Below are 27,158 nucleotides of genomic sequence, written 5' to 3'. Positions count from 1 at the left end.
GCTTCAAATTATTTAAAACAAAAATATTTTTTATTGTATCTCATTTCAAAATATCCAGCGATTTTTTTTAACCAGTTCTATGCAACATTTCAAAATGTTTTCACCAAACTATAATAATAATAATAATAAAAACTGATGTTCAACCGTTTACGCATCACTATTACACAACTAGCATATGTTGGTTAGTTGGTCACCTTTATTTAACCAGGATTAAAAACTCATTGAAATTAAATCTATGTTACAAGAGTGACTTGGCCAAGAATGCAGCAGAAACACAATGTCAGATAACATCAGTCAAGTAGTAGTGTCGGAAAAGAGGTGGGCATACTGTGAATTTATATATATATATATAGTATATATATAAACATGTTCACGCCCAGCCTCTGCAAGTAATATATTAAGCAAATAGTTCTCCTTGGTTATTTCCAATGCCAATAATTGACATCCAGCTGCAATTAAAAAATTAAGAATGAGAAACAAGTTCCCAAGGAATCTGCTGTTACAGCAACATCTAAATAAAAATATTCAGCAAATTTCAGCAAATCAAATTTTCACAGATGCCTCCAAGGATCCCATATCAGGTACCACAACTGCAGCTGTTTATATTCCAAATTCAATATCAACATTAAGAAAAGGACAGGAACACAGTTATCTGTATATTCAACAGAATTAATAGCAATTCTGTTAGCCCTTCGCTGGGTGGAGGGTGTACAGCCAATTAACGTAGTAAAATGCACTGATTCTATCTCCGCTTTAACGAACCTCTTAAGTGAACAAAAATCATCAAGACAAGATTTATGAGGTTCTCTTTAGTTTATTCTGAACCCATAACATGCAGCTACTATTCATGTAATTTCTGTGGATACAAGCGCATGTAGGAGTAGAGGGTGATGACGAAACAGTTGAAACATTTGCCAAACAAGCCTTATAACACCCAAATATTGAAATGCAAGTACCGCTAAGTAAATCAGAAGTTAGAGCAATCATAAAAACATACATTAATAATAAATGGCAAGAGAAATGGGATAGAGCAATCAAAGGAAGGCTGCTTCACAATATTCAAAAGCAAGTCACAGGGACAGGAAGAATATATACACGGAAAGAGGATATAATTATCACTCATTTCAGAATAGGGCATTTGCATTAGGGCACATGAAACAGGAAAATTCATGTAGCCAAGCAGAAACAGTTGAGCATGTGCTTCTTCACTGGACAGCATATGAGAATGAAAGATCTGTAGACCTACTTTAGGAAAAAATGGCAAAATGAGTATGGTCAATATTACACAGAAAGTTCTTCTTAAAAGTAGTCAAGGACAAGGCAAAGTGCATGCTATATTACTGCACTACCTCGGAGTTTAAGGGCTATGTAACCGTGTTTAATTCTGCGCTTCAGACTCCTGTCCAGACGGTTGCAGCAATGCACCAAAAAGCTGGTTTGCCTACCGTCTACAAGCCTCAGAAGAATCTCTCGACACATGTTGTGACGTCATAAGGGCTGCGACACGGCTGGTTCTGCAGTATGTTGACAAACTTTTGCGGATAAAACCAGTTTTCTTCTCTTGTCCTACATATGGAGATCTAGTTGTGTAAAGAAGTGAAGAAACATTGTTTTTTATTTGGATTCTGCCTGTTTAAGGAGGTTCCACTGAAATATGAACAAATAAAAGAAGACTCGGTGCAGTAAGTAATGAAATTGGTGAGTTTCACCCCTTCTTTTATTTTCATTTGCCCCCTGTATCAGACGGGTGAAGATATTTCATGTTATGAGAGTTATGATGATCATCACTTAGTAGTCACTAATGAAGTTAAAGTGGATCCATTCACTTGTATTCCTGTAATCGATACATTGTGCTTGATATAGTGCTTGTTTATATGCGATATGTGACTATAATTTGGAAGGTCCCATAATATCTAACTGTCTCTGAATGAGAGGTGCGCATGTTTCTTATATGGTGAAAAGTAAAACTGTGAGTGTGAACACAGGGCGGTCCTAGAGCGTTTTGCTGCTTAAATACGGGACAATATGGGTCCCGTCTTCAATTCGGCCAAAGAGACGGGACGTCCCGCCTAGAATGGGACAGTTGGCAACCCTATTGTGCTTGTCCAAGTACATTTTCTCCAGGACCAGTAATCCAGTCAGCAAATGCATTAATGTTAATTTAGTAATGGTACATTTTTAAATGGCAACAATCTCAACGTCTCAAGTACTCAACTGCGGCTATACTTTTGAAAAAGTTAGTATTGTAAAGTTCAAAAATTGGTTCCCATTCATTTCCACTATAAGTGTCTCTTTGTAACATATATTTGTAAACTTTTTTTTTAAAGAGAGGCAAGTCTTTGTGGTAGGCTAATCAATATTATGGCACAAAATGCTGCGATTGAGCAAACCATGTAAACAGTGTAGAAAAAAGCGCAGTAGGGGTCAAATCAAGCAATAAATAGATTATGATGTTTGTTGCAAATTTTCAAAATATCGAGTTTTGCCTCTATATGGTTGGTCATTTATTTGGTTTGCAATATTCAATATATTGTCCCATCCATAGAAGCTAGCAAGCTAACTCTGCTAACACGGTAAGTTAAATGCTACTCAACCATAGCTGACATGTAAAAGTTAACAATCCCAACATGCCTCTGTCTGTGAGTTTTCAGATGCCTCACCAAATTGGACATTGTTGATAAAGCATCTGTAATTGTACTTGTTGCAATCCTTTTGTTGCCTTCGATAATGTATTGTTTATACCCAAATGATATTACCTTTTGGTATAATTTTGGCTGGGTCTTCCTTGAATGCGTGATCTTCAAAATTGGCCTTACTCTTGTGGTTTGTTGTCTGATTGGTTTCATGTGGAAAGTGTAAATGCAGATTTGAAAATGAAATGAATTGTTTATTTGCTGCACATTTTTAAATGTACAACTATGATATTTGGTTTTATAAGGTATCAAGTCTTTCCAAGTCAGAGGGTTCGAATCCAAGTCAAGTTGCAAGTCATTGTTGTCTAAGTCAAATCATAAGTCGTCTTTGATTATGTCGAGTCACAAGTTATCAAATTTGTGACTCGAGTCCAAGTCGTCTGGAGTACACAATCCTGGTAATTGAACTGTTAACTAAGAGAAACTTAACCTTTGTGCGACCTCGTGACATATTTGTCTTTTTCATTATTTTGGCTGTGTTATTACCAATGGCATACATTTTGATGAAAAATGTAAGATTTTTATTTTTTTATGTAAAATGTTCCACCAGATAGCGCAATTTTTCTCATGTTTAGCCTATGGAGCAAATACATGCTTTTTCCTTATTTTCTGTTTGCTGTATTATAGAGCACTGCAGGCTAGAGGTCGACCGATATTGTTTTTTTCAGGCCGATGCCGATCTTTTGAAATCCGGGTCGGCCGATGGCCGATTAATGCTGCCGATTTATTTTGGCCGATATGTGCTTGTTTTTAACCTCTTATTTGAACCTTTATTTGAAAGATAAAATGTAACAGAAATAATTACTTAAGATAGACAAAATTTCTCAACAAATACATTTATTGAACACTTGACCAATCTGCACTTGTACACTTAAATTAAAAATGTATAATGTAAAAACATATTGTATAAATAATGTATAACAAATATATTAAATAAACAAAGCAGGTGTTACTTAACTGCTCCGAGACACGAAGGTTGAGATCCAAATGCAGCTTTAATTAAGGGGCAATCCAGACACGTAATCCAATATTCAGAGCATCCAAGAGAAGCACAGGCATAACTAGGGATGGGTATCGTTAAGGTTTTAATGGTATTACTATCTTACCGATACTGCTTATCGATCCGGTACTTTAACGGTATTCTTAACGGTTCTTTTTGTTATATATATATATATATATATATATATATATATATATTACACAAATATAAACGTTATATAGGCACAGTGATTTAATTTCAGGAAGGTCTACTAACATTACTGTTCAGGTGTGGTCTAAAAAGAAATCTAATAAAGTAATCAATTGTAAAATAACACTGCATAGTTTATCATAGATAGATTAATGCTTATTAATGCAGAAGTTATTCATTCAAGAGCTGTAAGTGATTTTCTCTTTGCCTTTTGTTGTTTGATTCGCAGTAATGGCTCAATCGTCACATGTTTAATAGACAGCTTCCCCTTTAAGACCGAGTTCAGATCTAATAGGCTCCTGATGCAGCATATTTTCTCCCAACTATTTCCATAACTACGTCCATTTAAGACATAAACTGTGTTTAAGTGAATCTCCAAGCCGGTCGTTTTGACATATTTTTGTGTATAGTTGATCGTTTAGACACGCACATGAAACCCAAAGTAGCCTATACTTTGCTTGTCTCGTTGTGGTCTGTTTCGGAGCACGCGCTGCCTTGGGAACGACATCTCTTGCGCTCTTTTTATTATTAAACGCGCCCGCAATTTAGCAACAGTAGCTAGACTGCATTTACAACAATCACCGATCGTGCTGATTCTGACGCTAAGTTTGAGTTTTAGGAGAAATGTCAGTGCACCGCTGTGAAGGGAAGGAAGTTGTGCTAGACAGAATGCGCTTATGTATAAATATTCTTTTTATAATCTTTGGAAGGTGAAATCTAAAATAAAATCAGACTAATAATCACAGATCTAAACCAGGCTATGTTTGAATGTTTAGTTCTGTCACTCATTAAGCAGGGCTCGTGTTGTGCTCGCTGTAGCACTGCGAGATCTCTCTGCTCTCTCTCTCTCTGACTGCTAATAGCTAAATTGCATCACAGACAAATGGTTTCATATTATTATACATAGAAATGGCTGGCTGAGATAAAATAACTTTCTCTTTATAGCAATAAAGAATGTATTTTCTTAATTTCTCCAGTACTGACAGCAGAACCGATAACGTCCGAGCTTACCAAAGCTAGTCCTTCACTAGCCTATAGTGCGTTGGTATCTTTTGTATTATTTATTTCTCTGCATTGAGTGACAACCCTCTCAAATATAAGACACACAAACAGAACAAATAAAAGTCTCAGATTCACTGTCTGTAATTGCATATTTCTTGCTTACTTATTGTGACATGATAGCAACCCTTCTGCTGTGATAATGCAACTTCAACTACACTATCAATATCCAAAGTAGCCGAACGTCATGTTGCGTTTATTCTCGAAGTTGGCAGTAACATATCAAAAGTTTTAAATTAAATATAAAGAAGTTATACAAATTTAATCCTTACCGTTTTCTCCAAGGAACTTAGCTCCTTCCTTAGGCACTGGATGAGGTCTGCTCACTCTGCTGGAAAATGACTCTAGGGGCAGTGTGCGTCGAACACGTGTTCCACAACAACACTAGGCTGCCCACAGATGCGCCTGCCTAATAATTGGCTTGATATACTTGGGTATTGGCCGATGCCGATTATGTTAAAAAATGCTAATAATCGGCCGGCCGATTAATCGGTCGACCTCTACTGCAGGCCAATTGAATAAATGATGCAGGTAAAATTGTATGGGTGTGTTGGTATGGATGTCAGAGTGTGTTTTGTGTGTTTTGGTGTGTGTGTGTGTAAAAAAACAACCGTGGCATTATGTAAACAAACTGGCATTTAAAGTGTTCAAATTCTGAAAATTAATGAATATTTGGTAGTTATGATCAGGACTGATGTTGGTTAAAAAATCTAAGTGTGCAAAAGTGGAAAAGAATATTTCTATTGCAGTTTTTTGATGTGGACATTTTTGTACTCTAAGGACCTTTTGAGTAACTTTTTTTAAATTGAAGAATTAATTTGACTTTTTTTTTTGCTGTGGGGTCTGGGATAGACTGAGACCATCTAGAAACCAAGAGAAATAAATTATTATAAATTATTTACACTAATACTTTATCGCTAAAATGAAATGAAATAAGAAACCCGAAATGAGGCCCAACCGAACACAAGTGCAAGTTGAGCGCACACAGGGCAGGCAGAGATGCAAAACGGTTTTGATTGCCCTCTCTTATGTCTTAACTCTCAATTCCATGAATAAATTTGTCATGTTTCAATGAAACATCAGAATGAACCAAACTTCCCATTGCTGCATAAAACATTCTAGGAGAATGTGCTCGGCTTGTGCAGATCTGTGCACGCTCGATAAACTCAGTGCGGCCGCTCGTGCTGCACAGTGGCAACTGTACTCTGTTGTACGATGCATGGTATCAGGACATTTGGTCAAGAATGAATAAATGAGGAAAGTATCTAGCCAATACCAGTTCTATAACAAATTCATCATTATATTTGCGTGGCGCATCATCAGTGGAAATCTGGAGGATTCCAAACTCTTGAATTTTTGGATGAAGCTGGGCACCTGAAACAGACATTAAAGGAAAATGGCTGAACATACATTGGCATTTGTAATGCATGAGCACGCAAATGTTTTCTCATGCGCACATATAAATCTCAGGATTTTTTTTCCTCCCGTAAAGGTCACTTAAGGGGCTCCGTATTTTTGTAATCCTTTACTTAAGCAAAGCTGCCTAGTTTCATTATTTTACTCATTTTGAGAACAACTTTTGATTTTGTTAATAGGTGTTTAATACATAAAAATGTTGTCATCTTTGCTTGAATTATAATGCTAATAATTTAGAAATAGAAATATATCTATGTTCAGAGGAGTGTACCCATATATGCTGCATACTGTATTTTACATGATAAATTATATATTATTATTATTATTATATCATGATATGATATCAAATATTTATCATGTTTTGTAAATATTTAGAAAAGTTTAATACAAATGGACAGAATGCGTTCTTATACATGGCTGACTAGTCAATTGGTAGTTTTGCACATCCCTAACTTTTACCTAAAAATTCTGTATAACAGAATGAAACAATGGTGAGAAAAAGAGTCACCACAGTTTTGATCTTTTTATGATGTTTTTATATCAAAACATCAAATCGCAATACATATCATGTCGGCAAGGAAATATCGTTGTAATATTGAATCGGGAGGTCTGTGACAATTCCCAGCTGTATTAACTATTATCTTATCTTATGGAGTGTTGTGTTTCTTGCCACAGTCGCCTTTGGCTCGCTCATTGGTGGTCAATAAAACAACACAAAAAAACTGCACAAATGATGACTTGGTAGTTGAACGATATGTGTTTTCTAATGGCTAATTCTGATATCCAGAGAGCAGGGTGGCCGATAGGCCGGTACAATGCGATATATCACAATATTTAATATAGTAAATAACATAAAAATAAAATGCTAAAATATGAATACATTTTATTTCGAATGATATTTACTCAATTTCACTCAAAACTTATATTTATAAGTTATATATTAATAAACTTATATTATTTTGAATTATCTTTAAAAAAAATAAGATAACAGAAATCAGAGGAAAACTGCTTAGTCATAAAATGTTTGTAATTTAATTATGCATGAAGAAAGTAATAGACGGTACACACAGTAGTCCCGCAACAATGGATGGCATTTGCGCATTACCAATTGCATTTTCTCATAAAAGGCCCAATCAAAACAATTGTGCACACAGTTCACAGTGAATATGGCATTTACTCTATAAGTTGCTCTCACACACTCATACGGATCCAGCGAGAGCAGCAGCAATCTACTGAGAGTTGAAACACGTGGATCGCCTGCTTGGATGCTTGGATATCTCAGACTGACCATCATGATTTGTGAATTATTAAAGGAACATATCATCCTTATCCTGAAGTTTTTATTCTCTCTGACTCTTAGAATGAAATCTGCTTGACATGCTACTGAAGATGGAGTTTGTTAAAGAAGAGTTTAAAGAGGAGAATGAAGACATCAGTATTTCTGAGCAATTCAGACTGAATAATGAAGATATTGAAGAACAAAAAGGTTGGTGCCCATTCTTGATTTTTATTTCATGACTGCTGAGGAGTATGAAAGGAATAGTTCACTCAAAAATGCAAATTCTGCCATTTACTCACCCTCATGTCATTCCAAATGTGTATGACTTTCTTTTGCAGAATACTGGGGATGCCATTGAGTTTTTGATGGTACAATTACATCTAAGAAAAACATTGTGCTGAACAGGTTTTATGGTTACCTGCAAATTGTCCTATAAACCACATATCATATCACAATTGACTGTTGGCAGGCACAGACACCATTTAGGGAATTATAATACTCAAAACAGCTGGCAAGCTCAGATTTTTCACCAGAGAGAAACTCTCTCAGCTCTTTGCGCAGCGCATACACTCGATTTAACACAGCACCGCGGGAAAGCCAGCGTACCTCTGAGTGAAGCAGCAAGCTCTCATAATCAGCACCCATTTCTTTGCAGAGAAAACCGAATAGTCTGTGTTTCAAGGGGTGTGATTTTATATAGCTCAGTTTTAACAACATCCCTCAGCACGTGATGAAATCATCATCAATGCGTTTGGCCACAAGAGCCTCACGGTGAAGCATACAGTGTGTGGCAACAGCATTGGGGGCTTTCGCTTTGACAGGGTCACCGCACCACTGTGCTTACCGGTCATAGCGGTAGCACCATCAGTGCACACACCAACACACCGAGACCAGTCTATTGAATTGACCGTCATGAACTGATCCATCATATTAAATATGTCCTGCCCTGTGGTTCTGCCTTCAAGGGGTCTACAAAAACGAAGTTCCTCGATAAATTTGTCCTGCCCGAGGAAACGAATGTAGACCATAAGCTGTGCTTGATTTGCAAGAACCCCAGTTTTGAAACCCCTAAGCTAACAGACATAAACATCAACAATCTGCATAGGCATATAGTACTAGTTGGCCTCACAGCTGCTAAAAAGATGATTGCAATGTGATGGTAACCCCTCATTCTCTTTCTGTTAAACGTCAGATCTTCACATTTTGGGGTTTTATCTAGAATTGTCTACTGCTTGAGTTAAGGGTGCGAATGATAAAACCCTCTGTAGTTTGCACACTGTTGCTGAGTCACTGAAAGACTTCAGGTGATCTCTTCGCGTGTGTGTGTGTGTGTGTGTGTGTGTGTGTGTGTGTGTGTGTGTGTGTGTGTGTGTTACAACTGTTTTGTTGTAAATTTGTAATGCCTTATAATATTGTTGATACTTATTTTTCTTCTTAATAAACATTTGATCGCAAATAAAAAAAAACCTCTCCTATGGTCTTCTGTCATTTTTGCTGATTTATTAAAAATGGTTTCCCTTATCTGAGCTGGACAAGACCTTTGGTCTTTGCGGTCAAAATTAACCAACCATTGAAAATTAATGGGAAAGACAACACGGAGCATTTTTTTCATTATTTGTCTTACACACACACACACGCAGATACATAAATTAACTGGTTAGACTATAACAGAATAGTGTTTTTTTTTTATTTGTCAAATAAAACCAATAAATCAGCCACAATGCTAAACACACACTCCAAAATGAGGGGGTAAGTCAATACCACACCCAAAATGCATAACGCACACAAAAAATGGGTGAGAATAAACCAACCAGGAGGCAGAACACACACACAGAATAAAGGTGTGTGTGGGCTATCTCCGAAGAGACATTAAAGGCACAGCATGGTGTACAAAAAATGCAAAAAAATCCATCTGCAAGGGACATGTCACCATAACTACACACTGCCACGGATGCATGAATGCATATACATTGTATCATTCTTTACTGTTATTATAGTTTTTCATTGTTTACCGTTTGTTCTTTATGCATTTATATGCATCTTTATGGTAAATTAATGGTAAAATTGATACATTTATAGGTAAAAATAGCATAAAATCCCAAGAAGTGCATAATGTTATTGTTATTACTTCAGGGAAGAAGAAATGGTATCATTATTATCATCATCATCATCATAAAAAAAAAAAACAAGTTTGCTCTTTCCTGTCAAAAATGACCAGGAGGACCAAAAGTAGGGCTCATTTATGAATCTCATTAGAGGGTTAATAAAGGCATGAAAACATAATTGCTTTTGTGTTTGTGTCTCTTGAATTGATTTTTGACTATTTTATGTTTTATTTTAGACATGATGATGCTGAAAGAGGAAAGTCAAGAACTGAATGAACTGGAGAAACTTCAGTATCAGAAACCTGAACATTGTTTTAGTGCAGAAAAATCTGTCAGTTGCTCACAGACCAAAAATAAATTCTCTCACAAAAGAACTCGAAGAGCAAAAACAAAAAAACAGTCTTTCATCTGCTCTCAGTGTGGAAAGAGTTTCCTCCATAAAGGGAACCTTAAAAGCCATTTAAGAATTCACACTGGAGAGAAGCCTTACACATGCCAGGAGTGTGGAAAGAGTTTCAGACATAAAGGAAACCTTAATTTACACATGAGATATCATTCAGAGAATCTTTTCACATGCCGACAGTGTGGCAAGAGTTTCACACACAAAAGAAGTCTTGAAGCACACATAAGATTTCATACAGGTGAGAAGCCTTTCACCTGCTCTCAGTGTGGAAAGAGTTTCGCACAAAAAGGAAACCTTGATTTGCACACAAGAGTTCACACAGGAGAGAAGCCTTACACATGCCATCAATGTGGAAAGAATTTCACACAAAAAGGAAGCCTTAATTTACACATAAAAAATCACTCTGGAGAGAAGCCTTTTACATGCCTCCTGTGTGGCAAGAGTTTTGCACTAAAAGGAGACCTTGGTTTACACACAAGAATTCACACAGGAGAGAAGCCTTTCAAATGCCTCCAGTGTGGAAAGTGTTTCACACAAAAAGGAAGCCTTAATATCCACAAAAGAATTCACTCTAGATAGAAGCATTTTCAATGCCACCACTGTGGAAAGAGTTTGGCAAATAAAACAACCCTGAGAGCCCACATAACACATCATTCAGAAGAGAAATTACACCACTGTTCTCAGTGTGGCAGGAGTTGTTCACAGCTGTCCAACACCAGTTAATACATATTATTGTGAAAGCTAATGTTTGCTTAGGGTGCAGTAAAGCCTTCGCCCAAATCAGCACCTTGAAACAGCATGAAAGGATTCAAACAGAAGAAACACCTTACAAGTGTTCACATTGTGAGAGAAGATTTGCTCACCCAAAACAAATGACAAAATGCATACTGGTGAGAAGACCCATGACTCCACTCAATGTGGGAGGAGTTTCAGCTCGCCAAGGACTCAACAGAGACATTTAAAGAACTGCCCAAAGATGTCACAGTGAGCAAACTTTATTTTGAGAATCTTTCTGTGTTCCAAATGGGATAAATCCACCTCCGAAAGGGATTTCAAAGGGACAGCATTCCTGACTGCCATGTTGAAGCTGATGGGGTCATAAATAGCTGCTTTAAAGGGGCTTTAAAATCGACGTTTCCATAGTGTTCAGTTGATGAGCACTATGTTCCCACATACTGTAAAGTCCTGAAGACTTTCCCTCTCTTGCATTTGCACACACGAAGGAACCCCCATGGTGAAGTCACCTAGCGTCGACCATTTTCTTCTTGTGATGTTTGCATGCACAATTCAACAACAACAACAACACCACCGATGGAGGACACCAGGATCAGAGCTACACTTTTAGGACTGTTTTACACAAACTATGTTTTCAGGATACAATGTTTACACCCGTTTCTCCTCTTCCAGGAGGCTGGGCTCCTCCGTCCCCCGGAAGATGGTTGCGGCTGCTCGTTGGGGTGGATGGTAGTGGCGAGGACTCTGCTACGACACATCCCTCCTTCTTTCCGGATTTCGGCACCTGTGTAAAGGGGATTAAGGAAAAGGATGAGGCGAGAACAGGCTTGACAATATAAATTATATTTAATTAAGAACTTAAAACCAAAAGACACTAACACCAGTGTTTCCCATTCATTGACTAGACTCTGGCAGCCCGCCACAGTCTAATTTGCGCCGCAACAGTCTCATAATGAACCGACAATTTTTTTACACTTCTCATCTAAAATATTTTTGCACTTTTCAGTCTCATAATAGCATAAAATAAAAGGTAGTGTTTTGCGCTCTCTCGCGCGTGCCTATAAACTCATGTGCATGCACACACTCCCAGATATCTGCACTGGAGTATTCCTGGATCCGTCTAGTGTCATTTGGTTGAGGACGATGACAAATCTTTGAGGTAAGTAACGTTAACATAACAGCCCTCTACATTGCGAGTAAATTAATTGCAAAATCGAATAAATTTCGCACTATGTGACCAAAAAACGTCTATTATTAGCAACTGGCAAAAAGTTAATATTAATATTTCACTCGCCAGTGATAGAGTTGTGTAGTTTCGAAGCACCGAGTCCCTTTTACTGAACAAAAACAGTTGATTAAGAAACAGCCTCGTCTTTCCCTGCATGCAGTGAGACCCAGGCAAATCACTCGCAGTTCAAATGCAGGAAACAGAACCTCGAAGTCTCCCTTCATTAGAAATAAGGGCTTGCGAGTTAATCAGAGAGCCTTAAAATAATGTGTGAAAGTGAAGAATTTAAGGCAGAAATATTTTACTATTGCATAATATAATATAATGGCTGTACAGGATGGCTGGGTTACAAAAGAAAACAAAACATTGAAAGTCCAGTGGATCAAAAGTAAATCGGACAAATAAGAGATATATTTTTACACTTTTATATTTGACTGTCATTCATGTTTTTGAAGCCTGAAAAGGAAATCATACCCTTATTTTATTTATGACCCAATCTAAATATGTATAAATTAATTTGTTGTTTGCATGAAGCACACATAGTGAGGTTGTTTGGTAATTAATCGTCATATTCGGTGAAACACCTAAAACAGGCAATTAATCGTCATAATCACAATTATTTGTTTGACAATTATTTTTCAGCCAATTTTTGTTTTATTCTGGTTTTAGTCATCTGTTGTAAGTAACTATGACATTTCCCATATTCAGTTGGTTTCATGAGTCAATAAACGAACCCCCTAGAGGGTCGGAGGTGCACCTCCCCATAGTCATACATAAGCAGAAGCACATTCATAACACACAAACCGCGGCTGCACTGCATGATCCGGCTGCCGGCACTAATAATACACCATGTATTATTATATATCTGAAAGGAGGTGTACTGAATTGGAGGTGTATCTGTGGATGTATTTTAAGACCTACCTCAGTGCCTCTTTGCTTGACATTATGGAAAATCAAAAGAAATCAGCCAGGACCTACAAATTGTCCAAATGTCTGGTTCATCCTTGGGAGCAATTTCCAAATGGCCAAAGGTACCACTTTCAACTGTACAAATAATAGTACACACGTATAAATACCATGGCACCATGCAGCCATCATACTGCTCTGGAAGGAGACACATTCTGTCTCCTAGAGATGAATGTAGTTTGGTGCGAAAAGTGCAAATCCCAGAACAACAGCAAAGGACCTTGTGAAGGTGCTGGAGGAAACAGGTAGACAAGTATCTATATCCACAGTAAAACAAGTCCTATATCGACATAACCTGAAAGGTTGCTCAGCAAGGAAGATGCCACTGCTCCAAAACTGCTATAAAAAAGCCAGACTACAGTTTATAAGTGCACATGAGGACAAAGATCTAACTTTTAGAGAAATGTCCTCTGGTCTGATGAAACAAACATGGAACTTTTTGGCCATAATGATCATCATTATGTTTGGAGGAAAAAGGGTGAGGCTTGCAAGCCGAAGAACACCATCCCAACCGTGAAGCATGGGGGTGGCAGCATCATGTTGTGGGGTGCTTTGCTGCAGGAGGGACTGGTGCTCTTCACAAAATAGATGGCATCATGAGGAAGGAAAAATATGTGGCTATATTGATGCAACATCTCAAGGCATCAGCCATGAAGAAAGCTTAGGTGCAAATGGACAGTGACCACAAGCTTAAGCTCAAAATGGCTTAAGGACAACAAAGTCAAAGACCTCAATCTGATAGAAAATGTGTGTGCAGAACTGAAAAAGAAGCAAGAAGGCCTACAAACTTGACTCAGTTACACCAGTTCTGTTTGGAGGAATGGGCCAGAATTCCCGCAACTTATTGTGAGAAGCTTGTGGAAGGCTTCCCAAAACGTTTGACCCAAGATAAACAATGTAAAGGCAAGGCTAACAAATACTAACAAATACTAACAAAGTGTATGTAAACTTCTGAACCACTGGGAATGTTATGAAAGAAATAAAAGCTGAAATAAATCATTCTCTCTAGTATTCTTCTGACGTTTCACATTCTTAAAATAAAGAAGCGAGCCTAACTGACCTAAGACAGGGAATGTTTTCTACGATTTAATGTCAGGAATTGTGATAAACTTAGTTTAAATTAATTTGGCTAAGGTGTATGTAAACTTCTGAATTCAACTGTATGTTCATAGGGAATCTGAGAGTGTGAAAGGGCGTTATGAGTCTTAGGAGTGTTGCCAAAGGTTGTTTGAAAATATACTTTATTTTTGTAATTCCGTTAGGTGCCACTAGTAGCACAGATATTACATACTTCACTTTTAAATTGACTTTTTTTTATATTTAAGGCTATATAAATATCTTAAATGAAATAAAAGATGTCTGCCAACATTCAGCAGGAAGCCCATTGTTGACGCATATTCGATGGATTTAGGATGTTATAGATGAATAAACCTATTATCCTATCCGATATGCAAATGGAGTTATACTATATTTATATATTCTTGGCTTGGTTCCAACAAGAACAGTGTAAATGGACCAAGGCTAAAGTTAAACAAGGCTAAACAGTGTAAAATGGACCAAGGCTGAAGTTGACCAAAAAAGAGAGACAGATATTTTTAAGTATTTTGATATTGTAATTTAAAGTTTTTAAGCATTCAAGGAAATCATGCAAATGTTAAATATGAATAAGGTTTATGAAGCACACATACACCTATACAAATGTATAACCAATAATCATACCCTAAAGCCCTAAACAGAAAATTAATCATAACCGCAAGAGCCTTTAAACAGACAATTAATCATCATAATCAGAAGTATTGGTTTGAAAATGAATCATCAACTAAATTTCATAACAGTGACTGCCTTACATTCATTAATTAAAAAAAGATGCAGTAACAGTGAATGGTGACTGAGACTAACATTCTGCTTAACATCTCATTTTTTGTTTTACGGAAGAGAGAAATTCGTCCAGGCATTTTAAAAGTTGCATCTGTGAGAAAGAAAGGGGCCAAAACTCTGAGCAACAAACAATTGATCAAAGAAGTGTGGTGTAATCAATGTACATGTTACATCATAAGGAGAAGCCCTGGAGTTGAATTCAACTTATGAGCTCAAGGGAGTCAGAGTCAGTGGACTCGTTCATCACAGCTTCATATGCACTGGCAGAGTACTGTGAGTACAGACCACTATGTGATGATCTGTTAAGATAATTGTAGGCATTACAGATAAGGCATTGTCACAGAAAATCCAGATGAAAAGCAGACAAGACTTGGCGTATGCCATTAATAGGGTCAAGCAACCTGAAGACATGAAACAGTAGCAGACCGACTTGAGAGGTGATACTGTACATGCTAACAAACCAGGACCAGGGGAAAAAAAAAATGGCTCTCCATTTAAAAAATGTTGCCGATCCCTGATATAGGGGTTAAGCGCACTGAAGTAATATTCAAAATACAGACACATGGGCTGAAGTTACGGTGACACCAGAGCAGGTGTGTAAGCAGATAAGTCAAGGGGCTGCATGGGACCTTGCTCCAGGTAACAAAACAGGACGGACCAGGACGGACACTTCTCACTGTGACAGGCGTGGCCAAGGAGATGCTACAATTTGCTGATAGAAGCACCAGAGGATATTTATGTAGTGAAACACTTGAATACAGCCCTGCTTAGCAGATCAGCCTCAATTAAGCTCATGTTAGTAGCTTGAGTAGATGTGGACACTTTAAAGCAAATGTACTCAATGTTGTGTGATGGTTATGTTTAGTACAGAAACTGTACACAATCAAGCTCAAGCCAGATGCCAAACCAGTCTCTCTCAAAGTGCCAAGGTGTGTCCCTCTACCATTGATGGGAAAGGTGAAGAAAGAGCTGGAGCCAGTGGTGTATTAAGACTTCAAGATGCCCCTGGGCAACAGCCATGGATGTCCCACCCACCCCGATTTTTATTTAAATAAAATAAATAGTGCGCAAGTAAATGTATATATTTGGAATATACTGAAAAGGGCCATACACAGGAGATTCCCTCACAATTTGACAGATCTGGAACGTTTTTGCAAAGAAGAGTGGGAAAATATTCCCAAGTCAAGATGTACCAAGCTAATATACTCTTATCCAGACAGACTGAGTGCTGTAATAAAATCAAAGGGTGCTTCAACTAAGTGATATACTGTGGTTCTCTTACGAGAGGTTCTCTCGTATTGCGTAAGCTAGCTTACGCTACGGGAAAGATTCATCTTTTCTGAGATATTGAAGCCAAAAAATTATCCTTAATTTTTGTATCCATTGTCAACGCAGTGCGGCAGCTGCAGACCTTGAGCGAGCTAGCTAGCGAGCTCATAGGTTGCTCTGCGGCAACTGCTGCAGCCTATAGACGAGCTTGGGCGAACTCGCATCCAATGAGAGGCGTCCGCGCTCACTGCATCAAAGCCCGCCAAAATGGGCGTGACTAGAGTGCATATAAGCGTAGTTCGTAGGCTGGAACCCTGATTTTCATCTCTTCAGCGAAGCTCTCCGCATCGCTGACCTGGAAGCCGCGTCGCCGTTTGAGGGGCATCTAGCAAGCGTGGACAGCGCTAGAAGAAGCCGGCCGTCTCAGCCACCTTCAGCCATCCTGCGAGCTACGCCATCCGATGACGTATCCTTTTATTCAGCAAGCTAGTTCTCACGAACTATTCACAAAAGAGTACGAGCGTCTTTTTCAAGATGCCTCGCTCCACTTGCGCCTCATGTCGCGCCCTTCTCAGCACAGGAGACCGCCACATCATCTGCGCTCTCTGCCTGGGACTGGGGCACGCAGAGCTCGCCCTCACTGAGGGTGGATGCGATTTCTGTGAGGAGCTACCGATGTCGACCCTGTGGGCTCGACTCAAGCGATCAAAGCAGAAACCGCCAGCGCCCTTACCCTCAGCCAGCGCAGGAAGAAGCGCCGCTCACAAAGGCTGCCGGAAACTGTGGTTGAAGCAACCACTATTCGCCGCCGGCCAAGCCGCATCTGCTCTGCACTCAATGGCCGTTTTACAGATCCTACAAGCAGACCTTCTTCGAGTGGGATGAGAAAGGCAGGCACCCAGAGGCTGTTACTGATCTACTGGCGCGACAGACCTCGCCCTTCAGGCTACCAAAGCTGCAGCCCAAGCTCTAGGGAAGTGCATGGCCTCGCTGACTGTGACCGAGAGACACTTATGGCTAACACTAGCCGACATGGGAGAAGCAGAGCTCCACGTTCCTCAACGCACCGCTCTCTCCAACCGGTCTCTTCGCTCCGCGGTGAGTGGCATTGTTGACCGCTTCTCAGAAGTCCAGAAAGCCACCCAAGCCATGAACCTCTTCCTGCCGCGTCGCTAGCTCCTCTGCAGGCCGCTCACGTGATCAGCCTCCTGCACGAGCCTCTTCACAGCGCCCAGTTCAACAATCTCAGACTTCTCAGCGCCGACAGGGCGGCCGCCTCGATCAAGGCTCAGACAGCCGCCGCGAGACCGCCGCCTCGCTGGCCTCGATCTAAGGTAACGCTGAAACCCGAGCAGCCGAAGTCTTCCTAACTGTGTTGAACAACGACGGCTCAGTCCCGCCGGCCGGACCACTGTCAAAGCTTTACCCCTGTCAGTCCCCTTCTCTCAGGCTACTACAGTGGTGAATTTAGCAGCCAACAAGCCGGTGACACTGCCCGCTTGCCTGCACTCAAACGCCATTTTCACGGCGACCCAAATAAATCTTGTAAAGAGCAAACATGTCTTATGTGTAGAAAAAGTGCCCACAACCCAGTGTTCGCCTCTACACACAAGCATAACACATCCCGTACCCCTATCAGAGCACGCCTCATAAAGCGGTTACTGAACCGCCGAAGCGCCAGAGTCAATGAAGGCGCTCACAAATGCGCGCGCTACGCCCATTCTCTGCCCGCTCTGTTACACGGCCAGCAACCATTCCTCTGTGTGTAAGTCCCGTGCTCATGACTATGCTTACGCATCACGTAACAGATGTGACTCTTTCCCCATTCATTCCAATCGGAAGTCACTCACAAAACAGCCTGTTCATGCTGTCTGCGAGCAATCATGCATGAACACACTAAACGCCGCCACACATTTTGTTCAGCTCTGTGTAGCGGCAATCAGAGCTGAATTGGCCATTCACCCTCTAGCGCTACGCTTCAAAGCGTGGGAAGCTATTCCAGGGATATCCAAGTGGGTGTTAAGCACAATACAACAGGGCTATTTGCTACAGTTCGATCGCCGCCTCGCCTCAGAGCTGCTCGAAACCACTGTGAACACGGAAGCAGCGTGCATGCTTCGCTCAGAAATAGCAAGCCTTCTGTGCAAAAGGGCCATAGAAAAAGTGCCACCCTCTCTGAGCTGAAGTCGGGCTTTACAGCCGCTATTTTCTTGTTCCCAAGAAAGACGGCGGCCTCAGACCCATATTAGATCTCAGGGTTTTGAACAAGGTGCTTGCAAAAAGACCGCTCAAAATGCTTACAATCAGGAAACTCCTCACGATGTGCGCCAGGGGACTGGTTTATTTCTCTCGATCTGAAAGATGCATACTTTCAGATTCAGATAAATCCCCGCCACAGGCCATTCTTGAGATTCGCTCGACGGCCAGGTTTATCAATACACCGCCCTTCCGCTCGCCTGTCCTTAGCACCTCGCACTTTCACGGCGCATGGATGCGGCGCCGCACTCCCTGCGGAGTCAGGGTTTGCGAATTCTGAACTATTTGGACGACTGGCTGATTATGGCTCAGTCACATATGGAGCTTCTGTCTCACAGAGCAGTTCTCCTCAGCCATCTGAACAGTTTGGGTCTTGCAGTCAATTGGACCAAGAGCTCACTACAGCCCAGTCAGACCATTTCCTTCCTGGGAATAGAACTAGACTCCGTGGCAATGACGGCTCGCTTATCTACACAGCTACGACGCCGTGTTCAGCTGACTAGTCGCGATCTTTTCAGATGAACAGCCTCACGCTTCTGAAGAAATTCCAGAGAGTGCTAGGTTACATGGCCTCAGCCGCAGCAGTACTTCAGCTGGGTTTACTGCACATGCTCGCTTCAGCATTGGCTAAACACCGCTGCCTCGCCGGCTTGGGCCACAGGCCGCCAGCCCATCAAGGTGACTCAGACCTGCATATCAGCTCTGCAGCCCTGACAGTGGCCGAATGGTATCAGCGGGAGTGACAATGGGAGCTGTATCTCGCCGAAAGTCATCTCGACAGACGCTGGCCCAACACGGGTTGGGGCGCCGGTCCGCGAGGGCTCTCCGGTTTTCGCCTATGGTCAGTTCAGGAAAAGCTCCTTCACATAAATTGTCTGGAAATGATAGCGGTCGAGTACGCCGCGGCGCTTTCTCCCGGTCATTCAGGGTCACCACGCCCTGGTCCGCTCGACAACAGATCTGTGGTATCCTACCTAAACCGCCAGGGCGGTGTCAGATCCAGGAACCTCTTCCATCTGACAAAACGCATACTGAGTTGGTCCCAGTGCCACCTGCGCCGCTGAGGGCGACGCGACGCGCCAGGCCACCTGAACGACGGCCCGACAGACTGTCCAGAGACAATATTCCCCAGGGAATGGTCCCTGCACGCCAAACAGTCCAGACGCTATGGCACCTATTCGGCAGAGCAGAGATAGACCTCTTTAGCGCCCAAAGAGAACTCTCACTGCCCAATATTTTTCTCGAAAGCGAGGACGCCGCTGGCCCAGGACTGGCCCAGACGCTCGCTTTACGCCTTCCCTCCCGCCTCGCTATTGCCACAGGTAATGCAGAGGATCAGGGAAACGGCCACCGGTGCTCCTCATAGCCCCGCTGGGGAGAATCAGACATGGTTCCCGGAGCTTACGCAGCTGTCACTGACAGCCGCGGGCCCATCCCAGTGAGAGCAGATCTCCTCTCTCAAGCTCGCGGCACAATCTGGCATCCCCACCCAGAGCGCTGGGCGCTGCATGCGCAGTGATCAACGACTACCCGCCGCTCTGCCAGAAGGAGTAATAAACACCATCATACACGCTAGAGCCCCTTCCACGAGAAGACTCTATGCGCCAAAATGGTCTGTGTTCTCAAAATGGTGCACCGACAGAGACCTGGACCCACGGACATGTGGGGTGTCGCCGCTGCTCAGATTTCTACAAGAGCTGCTGGATAAGGGCAGATCCCCATCCACGCCAAAGTGAGGTGGCGGCCGCTAGCGGCGCTCGCTGAACCCCTGCACGGCCAGTCATGGGGTAAAAACGAGCTGGTCATCCGCTTCCTCAGGGAGCTAGAAGGATGAACCCCCGCTACTTCATCGGTTCCTATCTGGGATCTTTCTATAGTTCTCAAACTATGAAAGCCCCCTTTCGAACCACTTCAATCCGTGGATTTGAAATACCTTTCACTCAAAACCGCTTTTCTGACTGCCCTGTCATCAGTCAAACGCGTGGGAGACCTTCACGCGCTGTCTGTCAGCCATGCGGTCTTGAGTTTGGACCAAGTGACTCCAAGGTCATTTTAAAGCCTAGACACGGCTATGTTCCCAAGGTGATCGGTACTCCTTTCAGAGCACAGGTCATTTCCTATCGGCGCTGCCAGCACCGGATAGCTGAACGCGACGCCAATCTCCTTTGCCCGGTCAGAGCACTGAGATTGTAGTACTGCGCGCCCGCTGCTTTCAGACGCCCGAGCAGCTTTTGCTTCGCTCGAGGGCGCACCAAAGGTCTCGGCCACGAAACAGACACTATCTAGATGGATAGTGGACGCTATTGCTGCTGCATACGCGCCAAAGATCTGCCATGCCCGCTGGGCATTAGGGCTCACTCCACTAGAGGCATGGCATCCTCGCGGGCATGGTCCAGCGGAATTTCCATTCACGACATATGTGTGGCAGCTGGATGGACTTCCCTCCACCTTTGTCAGATTTTACAATATGGAAGTGCCCGCTCTGCAGGCAAAACTACTAGCGGTTTAATACGCTACAGCTCCCTGGTGAGCTGCACTGATGGGACACATTCCACACAGACCGCACCGCCGCCTGTCGCTCCCGTCCCTACTATGTGCTTATGTATTACACAATCAATGACCCGCGATTCTTGCCGCCAAATATTATTTCCCCACTCATAAGGGCTCCCCGGTCCCCCTTAATTCCCTGGGGCTCATACAGTGGATGCTTGAGCCAGACGGCGCTGACAATGGGTTCCCGTGAGCGTAAGCTAGCTTACGCAATACGAGAGAACCTCTCGTAAGAGAACGTATCGGTTACCTAACGTAACCTCGGTTCTCTCTAGATGAGGGAACGCAGTATTGCGTAGCCGGCCGTGTCGCGCCTACCTAGCTTACTTTTCGCTTCAGTCAATGAAAACCAGGGTTCCAGCCTACTAACCACGCTTATATGCACTCTAGTCACGCCCATTTTGGCGGGCTTTGATGCAGTGAGCGCCGGACGCTCTCTCATTGGATGCGAGTTCGCTCAAGCTCGTCTATAGGCTGCAGCAGTTGCCGCAGAGCAACCTATGAGCTCGCTAGCTAGCTCGCTCAAGGTCTGCAGCCGCCGCGACTGCGCTGATAATGGATACAAAAATTAAGGATAATTTTTTGGCTTCAATATCTCAGAAAAGATGAATCTTTCCCGTAGCGTAAGCTAGCTTACGCAATACTCGTTCCCTCATCTAGAGAGAACCGAGGTTACGTTAGGTAACCGATACGTTTTCTCAATCTATACTGGAAATGAGACGTATGAGTTAACATTAAATATCACTCTTGAAAATTAATTCAGATAAATATAATTTATAATTTCCTCTTTGCATTTAGGGGTGATAGGAAACACATTTACTTTATTGATTTCACATGCTGTGATGTTCTTTTGTAGCACTGAAGGATATAAACTCTTTATATTTTCTGTATATACAGGTGAAACTCGAAAAATTAGAATATCGTGCAAAAGTTCATTAATTTCAGTAATTCAACTTAAAAGGTGAAACTAATATATTATATAGACTCATTACAAGCAAAGTAAGATATTTCAAGCCTTTATTTGATATAATTTTGATGATTATGGCTTACAGCTTATGAAAACCCCAAATTCAGAATCTCAGAAAATTAGAATATTACATGAAATCAATAAAAAAAGGATTTTAAATACAGAAATGTCGGCCCTCTGAAAAGTATAATCATGCATATGTACTCAGTACTTGGTTTGGGCCCCTTTTGCATTAATTACTGCCTCAATGCGGCGTGGGCATGGATGCTATCAGCCTGTGGCACTGCTGAGGTGTTATGGAAGACCAAGATGCTTCAATAGCGCCTTCAGCTCTTCTGCATTGTTTGGTCTCATGTCTCTCATCTTTCTCTTATAATGCCCCATAGATTCTCTATGGGGTTCAGGTCAGGCGAGTTTGCTGGCCAATCAAGCACAGTAATACCATGGTCATTGAACCAGGTTTTGGTACTTTTGGCAGTGTGGGCAGGTGCCAAGTCCTGCTGGAAAATGAAGTCAGCATCTCCATAAAGCTTGTCTGCTGAAGGAAGCATGAAGTGCTCTAAAATGTCCCGGTAGACGGCTGCGCTTGACTCTGGACTTAATAAAGCACAGTGGACCAACACCAGCCGATGACATGGCTCCCCAAACCAACACAGACTGTGGAAACTTCACACTGGACTTCAAGCATCTTGGATTGTGTGCCTCTCCATTCTTCCTCCAGACTCTGGGACCTTGGTTTCCAAATGAGATGCAAAATTTGCTCTCATCAGAAAAGAGGACTTTGGACCACTGAGCAACAGACCAGTTCTTTTTTTCTTTAGCCCAGGTAAGACGCTTGACATTTGAAGCCCATGTCCAGGACCCGCCTGTGTGTGGTGGCTCTTGATGCAGTAACTCCAGCCTCAGTCCACTCCTTGTGAAGCTCCCCACACATTTGAATGGCCTTTTCCTGACAATCCTCTCCAGGCTACGGTCATCCCTGCTGCTTGTGCACCTTTTTCTTCCACACTTTTCCCTTCCACTTAACTTTCTATTAATGTGCTTTGATACAGCACTTTGAGAACATCCAACTTCTTTTGCAATTACCTTTTGAGGCTTTCCGTCCTTGTGGAGGGTGTCAATGATGGTTTTCTGCACAACTGTCAGGTCAGCAGTCTTCCCCATGATTGTGAATTCAACTGAACCAGACTGAGAGACCATTTAAAGGCTCAGGAACCCTTTGCAGGTGTTTAGCTGATTAGAGTGTGACACTTTGAGCCTACAATACTGAACCTTTTCACAATATTCTAATTTTCTGAGATTCTGAATTTGGGGTTTTCATAAGCTGTAAGCCATAATCATCAAAATTATATCAAATAAAGGCTTGAAATATCTTACTTTGCTTGTAATGAGTCTATATAATATATTAGTTTCACCTTTTAAGTTGAATTACTGAAATTAATGAACTTTTGCACGATATTCTAATTTTTCGAGTTTCACCTGTATAGTAGGTGTCAGTATTAATGTTTTCAAGCGTGAACAGTCATTAACCGAGAAGAAGAAGAATCTCCGACACATGTTGTGACGTCATAAGGGCTGCGACACGGCTGGATCTTCAGTCTGTTGAGAGACTTTTGGGGGGGGGATCAGTTTTCTTCTCTTTTCCTACATATGGAGATCTAGTTGTGTAAAGAAGTGAAGAAACATTGTTTTTTATTTGGATTCTGCCTGTTTAATGAGGTTTCACTGAAATATGAACAAATGAAAGAAGACTCGTGCTGTAAGTAATGAAATTGGTGAGTTTCACCCCTTCTTTTATTTTCATTTGCCCCCTGTATCAGACGGGTGAAGTGCATGTGATGATATTTCATGTTGAGGAGAAGTCACTATTTAATCAAGTAAAATAAATATTCTAAAAGATTAAATCGTGAAAGTGCATGTTTATATGTAACTATATTTAGGAAGGTCCCATCATAGCTGGCTGTCTCTGGATGGGAAAATACATTAAATATAATTACGTGACTTGCTCTGAATATCTTATCTTAGTATGATAACTGATGAAAGTATAGCCTGTAGTTTCCATACAAAATAATAATTATATAATTTTTGGTGTGTATGATCTTCCCAAATGATCGTATACGGACTCAATGGAAATGTAATATTAAATGTAGCAAGCCAAATACATTATGCAGCATAAATGAGTACACCCCCCTCCGAAACCTAACAAATTCAGCTCTTTCTCTTTACAAATAAGACTGTGTTGACATTATTATAAGAAAAATAAGATGTTCATATATAATGCAATGTGTTTTATCAGATACTAATGAAACAAAGAAACTAAACAAGACAAAATGACTTATCGAAATGATAAAAGGCCATGTTGCTGAAACGAGTACACCCACCTTGAACGTTATAATGTAAAACGGATTAAAAATTTTCTGGTGCTAGTTGAGCGACAGTGACCAGCAGATTATTCTTTTGAACCATCACACTAAAATAGACGTAGTTGGTTCAAGTGTAAAAGTGTTATTTATTCATGTCATGCACCTTTAAATTTAAAACCCTCGTGCTTTTATTTTGATGACCCTAACACTCCAGGAAGTCTTGTCGGTGTCTGTTTGTGGGTTTCACAGGAGTTTAATTCGCCTCTTATTTAAATCCTGCTCCTTTCTAAATGCATATTATAAGTGAACTGAACTACTGAGCATCTACATCAGAGATGTTGTTCATGAGTAGCGCTCAAATATGAAAATAACCGCAATCTCTGAGGGCTGAAAATAGATGTGACTGCCTTACCAGCCACCATTTTTTACAGTTTACATTTTATGCATTTGGCAGACGCTTTTATCCAAAGCGACTTACAGTGCACTTATTACAGGGACAATTCCCCCGGAGCAACCTGGTGACAATCCAACCTGGTGGCATCTTGGTGGTGGTGGGGCTTGAACCCCCTTGAACCCCCGACCTTCTGGTCAGTAACCCTGAGCCTCAACCACTGAGCCACCACTGCCACCAGTACATTATGTCTGTGTGTCAACAGAGCCGCACCATTCACTGTACATACTATATATTTACTTATTAAACACAGCCTTTTGCGATTCATAAAGCTATTGCACGTCTTCAAGTGGCTTTGAATAAAATGTAATAATGTCATTTTTGTACAGAGCCCCTTATGTGACATTTTGCGGTTAAAATAATCAAGACGGTTATCCGTTTTGATTTGTGAGAATTGCAAGCTACACTTGGATACATTTTATGGTGCCCATTGATGAGTAGGCTATTTATGATAATCCTTGAATGTGGCTATTTATATGGTTTCATGGTAATCCTGAGGTAACAGATTTAGTAATGCATTAAACCAGGGGTGTCCAAATGTGTTGGGGGCCTCATCTTAGTAAAAAATAAATAATTATCTAGTTGCCACTATTGCTACTCATCTTTATAGGCTATTGTATGCTTAATATTATGCAAGTTTAATTACATTTTGTGTTAAAGTATATTTCTCTCTCGGGTGCGGGATTCTCGTGGTAAAAAATGGCACCAGAAGTGACAAAATACACTAGTTCAAAAATGTTGGGGCAAAAAATGCCCTGATTTCTATTTTTATGTATATTTTTTAATATCTGAGATAGTTCTTAAAATTCTACTTTAGGAGTAGCACTACATACTATAACATAAAATATGTTTTGATAAAGAATTAAAGAATGAAATGTATATTTTGATTTAGTTTAAATTCTGTAAAGTCTGTAATCTGTGTCTGGTCCATCGGTAGCAGTAAAGAAGGACTAAGGCAATATTTTTATATATATATATATATATATATTAGTGATGCACCGAAATGAAAATTCTGGGCCGAAACCGAAAATTCAGGATGCACTTGGCCGAAAATGCCTTTTTTTTAAATACCCATTTTAAAATAGTTGTTTCTAATATAATTGTATTAATATTATACGTTTTAATTAATTTCATGAATTTAATGAATCTGAATTGAAAAACTACAAATCAATAAAATGATCACACTTTTATTGAAAATAACGCACCAAAATTGGACAGAAAATATAATATAACAATATTAAATATATTATTCTTTATTCAGTTCTTTAACAATCAAATTTAACTGATTTTTTTTTTTTTTTAATTATCCAATAAATGTAACGTTCTAGAAAACTCTAATGATATGCAAAACAGCAGTCAAGTAATGAACTTAGCAACTCTAGGCTAGCATCTTGCAAAGACAACAAGGTTAAATATGCTACACAGTCATTTTAATGATAACAACAGGCAGAACACAGAACGGCATAGGGCCTCTATCCTGTTTATGTAAATGTATTTATACTTTAATATAGAATTATTGTGCAAAACAACAGTAATAGAACTAAAACCAACCTCAAACTGTAAATGAAAGATGTAGCCTCAAGTGAAGAACAAAGTTTTGCAGGGCTAAACAAATTTTTGAAGCGATCGACTGTGTTCCGATACTGCTTTCGGGTCCTTGAATAACGTATACGTGCGAGGAAGGTCACCTGGTGGACTTTCTGGTGCCCTCCTAGGGTAAGATGGTACCCTCCTAGGGAGTTGGTGCCCTACGCAGACTGCGTAGTATGCGTATAGGGAGCGGCGGTACTGTTTTGAAGTATTACCACGCCGCTGACATCAGCCTTTGCTTGGCAGTGCCGTGATTATGATTAGATCGATCGAGATTGAAACCTGAGCACTGAGGGGCGGGGAGGCATATATATATATATATCGCCTCATATTTTCGTATTTCTTTCTCTTTCGGCCAAAACAAAAAATGCCATTTTCGGTGTCTGAAATTTCAGTGCATCCCTAAATATATATATTACATTCACTTAGGGCCACTTATTACGTGGGGTTTTGTGTGTGTGTGTGTGTGTGTGTGTGTGTGCGCGCGCCAAATCTTCTTAATTTTCCACCTTCTCTCTGACTCATAGAATGAAATCTGCTTGACATGCTACTGAAGATGGAGTTTGTTAAAGAGGAGAGTGAAGACATCAGTATTTCTGAGCAATTCAGACTGAAGAATGAAGATATTGAAGAACAAAAAGGTTGGTGCCCTTTCTTGATTTTTATTTCATGACTGCTGAGTATGAAAGGAATAGTTCACTCAAAAATGCAAATTCTGCCATTTACTCACCCTCATGTCATTCCAAATGTGTATGACTTTC

The 27,158-nt window shown here is 40.8% G+C and overlaps 2 protein-coding genes across 14 annotated transcripts in view; both read left to right on the top strand.

The window, feature by feature from the left end:
- Positions 1-27,158, top strand: part of LOC127644811 (gastrula zinc finger protein XlCGF7.1-like) — a 367,559-nt gene that overhangs the window by 100,592 nt on the left and 239,809 nt on the right. For 8 of the 12 annotated variants that reach the window (XR_007970715.1, XR_007970714.1, XR_007970712.1 and 5 more), the window contains exons 1-2: positions 23,581-23,768; positions 26,925-27,038. Coding sequence is in view for 3 of the 12 variants with exons in the window: in XM_052128200.1 (XP_051984160.1) it covers positions 26,942-27,038 (97 nt within the window). In the remaining 9 variants the exon portion in view is untranslated. Of the gene's footprint in view, positions 1-23,574; positions 23,769-26,924; positions 27,039-27,158 lie in introns of those variants that run through there. The other 4 variants (XM_052128201.1, XM_052128202.1, XM_052128194.1 and 1 more) reach the window with 4 other exon arrangements.
- The window catches only part of LOC127644821 (gastrula zinc finger protein XlCGF49.1-like), a 51,004-nt gene continuing 25,331 nt past the window's right edge, over positions 1,486-27,158 (top strand). Inside the window, exons 1-3 of one of the 2 annotated variants that reach the window (XM_052128218.1) lie at positions 1,486-1,698; positions 7,718-7,843; positions 9,978-14,053. In XM_052128218.1, the coding sequence (XP_051984178.1) occupies positions 7,735-7,843; positions 9,978-10,723 (855 nt within the window). In that variant the 5' untranslated portion in view covers positions 1,486-1,698; positions 7,718-7,734 and the 3' untranslated portion in view covers positions 10,724-14,053. Of the gene's footprint in view, positions 1,699-7,717; positions 7,844-9,977; positions 14,054-27,158 lie in introns of those variants that run through there. The other variant, XM_052128219.1, reaches the window with a different exon arrangement.

The sequence above is a fragment of the Xyrauchen texanus genome, chromosome 6 (genome assembly GCF_025860055.1).
Source record: "Xyrauchen texanus isolate HMW12.3.18 chromosome 6, RBS_HiC_50CHRs, whole genome shotgun sequence".
Taxonomy (NCBI): Eukaryota; Metazoa; Chordata; class Actinopteri; order Cypriniformes; family Catostomidae; genus Xyrauchen; species Xyrauchen texanus.
The sequence above is the reverse complement of the archived record's forward strand: the minus strand, read 5'-3'. Positions and strand labels throughout refer to the sequence as shown.